Source organism: Mya arenaria, chromosome 6 (assembly GCF_026914265.1).
Source record: "Mya arenaria isolate MELC-2E11 chromosome 6, ASM2691426v1".
Lineage (NCBI taxonomy): Eukaryota > Metazoa > Mollusca > Bivalvia > Myida > Myidae > Mya > Mya arenaria.
The window spans coordinates 28,198,341-28,207,073 of NC_069127.1; the positions used below are offsets into that span (position 1 = coordinate 28,198,341).

General features: G+C 32.7%; 1 protein-coding gene across 2 annotated transcripts; it reads left to right on the forward strand.

Annotated features, from left to right (window-relative positions):
- Positions 1-3,610: 3,610 nt before the first annotated feature.
- Positions 3,611-8,733, forward strand: LOC128237306 (sex peptide receptor-like). Of its 2 annotated transcripts, XM_052952698.1 has the most exons (3): positions 3,611-3,689; positions 4,017-4,037; positions 7,183-8,733. In XM_052952698.1, exon 3 carries the CDS (start codon positions 7,187-7,189, stop codon positions 8,255-8,257), a length of 1,071 nt encoding a protein of 356 aa, XP_052808658.1. In that variant the 5' UTR covers positions 3,611-3,689; positions 4,017-4,037; positions 7,183-7,186; the 3' UTR covers positions 8,258-8,733. The 2 variants fall into 2 exon arrangements, with proteins under 2 accessions (XP_052808658.1, XP_052808657.1); XM_052952697.1 differs by lacking the exon at positions 3,611-3,689 and having other exon boundaries at positions 3,909-4,037.

An 8,733-nucleotide genomic window follows, 5' to 3' on the forward strand; every position in this document is an offset into this window, starting at 1 on the left:
CTATTTTATCTGTTCGCAAATTATATGCTTGTTTGCTCATTCAAGTAAAATGATATTGCATTACAATTAAAAACAATTTGCATTAATTTATATTGTGCATCTTCAATTGAAAATAATTTACCGTGACACCTACCATAGCATTAAGCATAACACCGTGACATATGTTTTAAGGAGATCATGCACATAGTGAAAAGGTAGGTTCGTTTGGTTTGTGTACGTCTTTTTTCTTTTTTCTTCTTGATTCGTTATTATCATCTTATGTAAAAAATTGCAATCGTCAACTGTACCTATTTTACCGAACTGAGCTGCATGTACCATAAACACATTAAACGTGTGAATTAATCAAGGTTTACCCAGACCCATTGCCGGCATTATGCTTCTGTTGTTTGAACGTTGTGTATTTTGACTTCTTGCCCCCCCCCCCCCCCCCCCCCCCTGCGTGTCCCATCACGAGTAAAACTTTTCTTAGTGTTAAAGTGGACATAGAATTTTACACGTTCATATTGAAGAGATGTCTTTAAAACCGTATCTATAGTCCTTGAAGGGGTTATGTTAACTTTATTTGCTTGTAGAACTACCATTAACTGTTTTTACTTTTCTCTGACAGTTTTGTTTTCCAAGCTTTTTTTTCATTAAGGATTGTATTTCACAAACAATTACACAAACATTATTTTCCCTATCCAAATCAATTAGAGACAGTAATTTCAAAGAATCTGAGTGGCATTTTTCCACTTCAACATTGCCGTTTTAAGTTCAATTAAAATATTATGTTTGTACATACTTGTGAAAATAAGTAATACATTTATGTAAGAAAATGATGCATATGGATAATGTGATGAAAGTAGAGGTGTGTTTTTTTAGTGGGTTTTTTAATGTTGAAAGTTACGAAATGTTCATATAGCTGATAATATAAATTAATATTCTTAATGAAGACGGTCATCGGCCTCGAATGGTTAAGATGATATGATCTTATTATCGATATGATGTTGCTCAAGATTAGTATCCATTCAGATGGAGGGATCTCCAATGAATATGGAATATTTCATTGACAATGCTTTTTTCCTTTTTCTAATGAAAGATCTCAGACAAGATCTTTACAAGCTAAAAAGCATTAAGAACGTTTCCAAACAAGTTCTAACTGCTATATTTATATATGAACTATTTTGAAACTAGTAATCTCAACATACACACATGTATCAAGTTTTAATCCAGGCATGACGATGTCAAAATTGATATGAATTCATGGAACAATAAGATCTATGGCATCCATTCTTCGCGTATTATCTCGTTCGTCACCCATTTTTAAACGACAACCGTTACGAAACGCATGAACACCCATTGAAGTCAAAACCTTCTGAATCGTTGCACTTCAGCCTTGTGTATCCGAATCCGTGGATGTACCTTTTAAACAATTTTTCTATTATTCGTATGCACAAGTCTGAAATTTAAATAAAAAAAATTTTAAGAGACAATATAATTGCTGAAATGTATAATTATACATTGGTTAAATTTCCTATCGCGACAACAAATGGGGAACGTATCTAGTAATCTTTCACGAAATAGGACGGAATGGAATTAATAACTGAAGTTTTTGGAACGAATTAATGAACAAAAGTAGTATTTTATTATAGCCATCTATGGATACTGAAATACATTCGGATAACATGCTATGTTAGTTCAATTTTGGCGATCTTCAAATATGTCTGTTTTCTGTAGATTGACAAAACTTAACTTTTACTTATTGTGTTGTTTTTTTGTGCATTTGACAGAATCGACGTAACATTAATGTACATATTTATTTTTTTTAAATTCACGATTTGCAACGTCCCAAACAAAAAAAGCAAATTACAAAAATAACTTTTACTACTGATACTAGTAAAAAATATGCATTGGTGGGGAAACAGACTATATGAAACTTTGATCAAAATCGATCTACATAAAATATTGAGCATTCTTTTGTTGTAAAATACTCGATTGCCATTGGCCAACACAAAAACGCAAACACGAAAAAAGTTGAGGAGTGATATTGATATACACTTGTGTTGTATAAGAGAAAATCCTTAAACACCTATTTAAAAAAGCAGCAATGAAGGACTAACTTCTAAAGTAGACATCAAAGTGTAACTTCCTGTTATTGATGTGGCGTTGGGTTATATACATATCGAACAACTATGAAATAACGCAACCGCGGAATCCACTATAAATATAAATTGCTGTTTTTATGAAAAACATTAAAACTCATTGTTGGTGTTGTTTTTAAATGGGATATGCATATCTTAAACGCAAATGACGATACAAATGTTATCTGGAGGTATTTCCAAACATTACGCGATACACGAAAACACATTCCAAATGATAACTTATATACATACAGACACCATTGGGTTCATTGATCTGTATGTAATCAAACATATTTTTTGTGGATACAGTTTACTTTGGAATATGCAGTTGATTTATGTGTAACCATTCTAAAGGACAATAAAATGCGTATTGAGTTTGAATGTTTTGAAAACGTGCATTTTGTTCTCTTTTTATATAGCTATGTACACAATCCAGTACTCAACTCTAAACATCTTAATTATGAAAATATTTTTATTGTTTCATAACAATTGTGTTGAGTATGCTCTCTTCCCCCTGGTACTGACATCAATATAGTTTCTATGTAATTTCAAATGCCATCGTCCAATTAAGTTTTCAATAAACCATTTAGTAACAAAATAATGAATGAAGTTTCCCCAAATAAAGATTTAATGAGTTGATTACGTGCCAACAAAAATATTAATGCTGACAAAGCGGAGCTGTATTTAGAAAGAAATTAACTTGACTAGATAGAGCATTTGTCAGCGTCACTTATAGGCTTTGGTCACACGCTTCTACGCGTGATTTCTGAATCAAATAAGTTGACTTCCACCAACGATTAAATTTATGTCATTCAATCTTATGTAATAAAAACATACCTTTCTTTGTCGTTCTATATATTGTCGTGAGAAGCAACATTGTCGAATATAAATTAATTTATTTGAAGCAAACAAAAAATCAACATGAACAATATTACCAAAATGGGTTAAATGATTTTTGACTAGGCTAACTCTAGAATCGGTATCTCTTGTTTAATAATGAAACTCAATTTAGATAAAATATATACTCAGATATAAGGGTTGAGTCTGAATATTTCGTAAACATTGGCCCTGCATTGTTTGTTTCAGTTTAAGATATGCAATATATTTCACCAAGAGGAGCATCCAAAGTAATTACTCACGAATGGTTTATTTAACAAAACAAAATTGAATTGAAGTTTAATAGGAAACCCGTGTGAAATTCAACTGAATGACGTTATACCCGAAAGAAATTAAATGGCGTCATTGTAGTTTCTTACCGGCATTCTACGCGTTTAAGCTACAGTTCTTACAAAGAAACGGGTTACATTTGAGAACACAATAAAATTATATTCGATTAACTCACTGTTTAAAACGTTTAGTTTATCGAGATAAAACCCACCGTTATACTTCGATAAAGTACAGAAAAGCATGCCATAAATGAATATTTAGGTTCAAAAATAACTTGAATTTTGATTTACTATATTGTTTAATTTTGTGTTTTTTATTGAAGACACATTTGTTTTAGTCAGTAATGGAATAAACTTGACGAACAAAGGTAGAACAATAAGAAGATTGTGTTGAGTACAGCAGGTATATCACTACGTTTTCAATATTACAAACTTAACAGAGCATTTAACGATGAGTCAGGGGAGAGCACTGTGTTAATAGTTTGGTACCAGAAACGTTCTGTAATCTGCGCTAAAACCAATACGTCTCTAGCCATAAGCTGCATTCATTTCGTAACAGTGATTATGGAAAAAAACTTAAGCTTACAGCACATTGGCTGATTTATTTTATTAAAAGTATTAACTTTTACGTAATTTGAAGAAGATCTTTTAAAAAGGGTGACAAAAACTTATTCAAGTTAGAAGCAATATAGTTCTTTAAGGATATAGTTCATTTTCTTGTTCATTTCAGATCAGGAATACTGCGATTCAGGTAGTTTATTATTTATGTTATGTTCTAGCAGTATTTTAAATGTAACTGTATGCATATAATAGTTTTTTATTACTTCGTTGTGACAGCTAAGATGGGAGTATACACATTTACGAAGAGGAGCATTGGACATTGCTTTTATATTTTAACAATTAAAGGAGAACAATAAAAAGCACGAATTTCGAATATAGAGTATCAATACGTTATTAAACGAAAACTAATTAGTAATATCATCTCATAAAAATGACGTTTTGGAAAAATTTCATTTCATCATTCGTTTCAAACATAAGCCATGGAGTGGTGTTTTTTTAAATGAGAAAATTACTTAGTTTTCGTATAATAATTATATATTAAGTTATACGGTTTATAAACTTACATGTTTTATAAGGGTTTTGATTATTGAAATATCTAAAACGGAACAGCTTCAACACGAATTGGTATAGTTTTTAGCTGCTGCATCCTAGTTTACTTCTTTTTTGAATTAGGATAAATAACTGCATAACCCGTTTAACGGCTTACAATTTAGACCAAGAAAATAAATATTCGTTTGCTGCTTATTTAAATACCAAGGATATATGGTAAGTAGGTCGGGATATTTTAATTGATTTTTTTGTAGTCAAGTTGTGTCTTAATATTCTTTTTACACGAAAAACCATCGCCATTTCGTCTGGAAATATTATTTACGTGTCTATGTCGTACACGAAACGATTTCTCTTTTCGCAAATGAAGAAACACAATTTACAGACATAAACCAATTACCTGCTGGTTATAAAAACGGGTCGGGTGCAAAAATGGGGAAGATGAACAGGCCTGAAACTTTTTTGCTACGTCTTAATACGATGTTACGTTCCCAGGCTATAAAATTGAAATACCCCACAGGCTTGTTAAACATTACCTGTATTTTACTTCTCCAATACCATAAACCTCGACTGTTTCATTCAAGTATAATTATCTCTTAAGATTTATCGCATAAACGTCATGTTGTATAAGCTTGTCAGTTTTCTAATACAACTCACACATTCAATTTTCATTGTTTCGTACTAACCATAATAATCAGATAATGTATACACGTTGCATCACAGATGAAAAGTAACGGACGGCAATTATAATGTTGTGGTTCTGGTTGCATACTTGCAAACAAACAGGTAGCTAGGGAATATATTATTTTAAAAATCATATACTATGATTGATTTGTGCTTTTATTCTTATCATATCCGTTTAAGCTACCAATGTACCGATTTAAACAAATTTTCGAAAACATATCTAGGATAGACACTAAACAAATAGGACATTTTGTTACACAAAAGCGTCATCCATTTCAAATTGTGTCCAAAAAATTTCTTTTAAATGATTGTATTGTTCGGGCACTCGAAAGATCCATCAAATTCCTATATAGACTTGCAAACTTGTTCAAGAATCATTGTTTGGTTAGTTTGATTGTCAATTTATTATTTAGTTATTATAAAGTTGGTCTATCTAGTTGAATAATCATTGACCAGTCAGTATTGATGTCAGTCGATTATTATCTTTCTCCTCCAAAGTTGAAACAAACTAGTTTAAGAACCATGGTTTAGTCAAATTGACTGTATGCATAATGATCTTTATATGAATGTGATTTTATATTGCATTAAAACTACATGGCCAAGCCCAGTATTCCAATATTTGAAGCAAGAACACACTGTTAAAAGACACAGGACAGTGGCCCAATAGATACTGACCGAAATAAGCAAAACGCACAAGCAACACAGACAGACCAAACAGGTATCAAATAGCTTTTCCAATAACTGTCGGGCAATCGCTTTGGAACGGTCTTATAATCAAAACCAACACAAATTTAACACATCAAACATAAATTAATTTACCGCCCTCTTGTAATTACTTTTTATTATTTTTTTCTTGATCTCACAGTATGTTGCGTAAAGTAATGCTTAAAGTAATTGCATCGGATTCATACCCACTTCATTTATTAAGATTTCGTAACGTGGGAACTAAATTTAACACGAAAACGTTCAGGCAGAAAATAGCTTATCTATTCTATACACCCTCAAAGCAATCATAGTTCAAGCAAACTTCAAACGATTAATCGAAATTTGAATGTATTTTAAAAATGATCTTGACTTTTGAACTAAAATAAGTGCATGTACAACTAACGAATGTTTTGTTTATTCTTAGATTTCCAAGGTAAAATCAGTAAAGAAGTTATATTCATCTAAAATCGGACATTTTATATCAATATTCTTACATATTTCATATCGTTATATTCAAAATGTCGTTTAATATTTAAGATAAGGCAAACAAGTCTAGTTATTTAATACTTATGTACAATGATTAAATAAAAAATTATTATTGAAAAGAACTGTATTCATATAATGATATTGATCACGGGTTTTTCTTTATTTTTTTTGTAAGCGTTGTTTGGTCCCCAGTCCAATTCCTTACATGTAACGGGGAAAGAAGAGAAGTCACTAGCCTAATAAACAACCTTCTAATCAAATTAAGACAAGTCAAGTCAAGCCAATAGTTTATTTAGTAGTTACAAGTCACTGGCCCAAAAAATCACAAAACCGACAGACACGTTCTTCTCTGTCATTTTGTTTTCGTAGAACTAATATCATCTACCAAATCTCTTTTTGGTGTAATATTTTTCTCCTTAAAATTTAAAACAAATGAAAAATGAAAAGAAACGTCTATATCTTAATCTGCAAAATATGCAACATATTGAAAAGTCAGAAGAGGCTATCATATAATCAACGGAGCTAATTCCGTCGTTCTGACAGCAAGCATAGTTCACTTTATACCACTCGGAAATCAAACATTAAAAAAATAAACACCAACAATAAAGCAGAAATTCATTTACATATATCTTTGTTCTTTCGTGGAATTTTAAAATATCTTCCCTCTTACGAAACTTTTTGAGTATATGAAAAAAAGATTTAAAGAGAAAAAATAGTACATAAAGGAATAGATGGTTTATTAATATGGTTAGATACTTAAATACCTTAAAGAAATTGTGTTGATTGTAGCCAGTGGTGCATTAAAATTATCACAACTCGTAAAGATCATCTCTGTTTGTGGGATACTTTGGTGCCTGTTATTGTTCTTTTGGTATACTATTATGCATAAATGCTTTTTCTGTTGTTCATTTCAGAACGATGGAGTCGGAGTCTGCCCTTGCAGCCCAGCATCTAAACATGATGTTTTCTCCTAAATTCGCCGTGCCTATATTTGGGTTCGTTGTACCGCCACTGTCACTAATCATTCTTGTTACCAACTTGCTGATGGTCTGGACCCTGAGAAAACGAAACATGCGCTCCCCCATAAATGCCATCCTCACGAGCGTTGCTGTGACTGACACTCTCGCAATCTGTATGCCAGTTGTCCCGTTTATGTATTTCTACACGTTGGGCCACTATGAGGACTTCATACCATACACCTGGTGCAGGACCTTCTTTAACCTTGTCCACGTGTTTCCGCTGCTATGTAATATGGCATCGCTCTGGTCAACTGTGGCTTTGGCGGGGATACGCTGCTATTCTGTTTGGCGCCCTCTCCAAGTTAAATCAGTGGTAACGAATTTCAGGATCAACTCTGGGATTGTCGCCATTTACTTGACATCATTTATCGTCTACTGCCCGGTTATATTTGAGTATTCGTACACACCTATTTCGGCCTACTCGATGATCGACCAGAACAAGACAATTACATCGTGCCATATGCAGAAGAGTTCTTCTCATATGATGAATAATTTCTGCACAATTCACACATGGATCCAAATCATTCTCACATCACTATTACCATGGCTACTGATCGCATTCCCGGACTTCGGTTTGCTATGGAAACTAAGGCATGCGGAAAATCTGGTGACTGCCAACATGAACCGAACTACTCGACGCAGGATGACGTCATGGATGATATTTGTGGTTGTCAGCATGGTATGGTTGGTTGAGATTCCGTTTGCCATCACCTTTACCGAATATCTCTCTCACACTAATGGAGATGTAATGAGGAATAAGCTTGGGGACAATGTCGTGTTCGTTTTCCTTCTCAAGTACATCACCTACCCGATTATCTTCGTCATATATTGTTTCATGAGTCAGAGGTTCAGGACTGAGTTCCTGGGCATGTTTACATTGAGAAGGTCGATACAGACCAGAAACTCGACGGAAAAATCCGACCAATCGAAACGCATATCGATGTTCTCGGCGTCAACTTCGAATGTCTAGACTTCTTGGGAAATCTGGAGTCAGGAATGTTTGTCGAAATGAAATAGACACTTTGAATGTTTGATAACATTAATATGTATTTATATCGACGGGTAAAAGCGGCTTTAGAAAAAAAGACAATAGAACGTTTGAGCTATTGATCCTTGCCATGTATTTATCAACAAGAATAGGAATCTGAATTGCTGGTTTATATTTGTGTTTATATAACTGATTTGAATCACTCATTTCGTTCATTTATTTGATATGATTATGATTGTGTCATGAATTATCTAGTTGTGAGTAAATTATTGGCATAACGCATTGCATTTATTTTGAGGAGATTATTTTTGTTTGTATAATTGATGATTTTATTTTATTATATTTTCTAGGATGAAATATCTGTAATGAAACTAATTCTAGGTACCCATGCTTTTTATTTCGAGAAATAGGGAAAAGTGACTACTTGAGTTCCAAGGATTTTATAAAGTTTTGCCGGA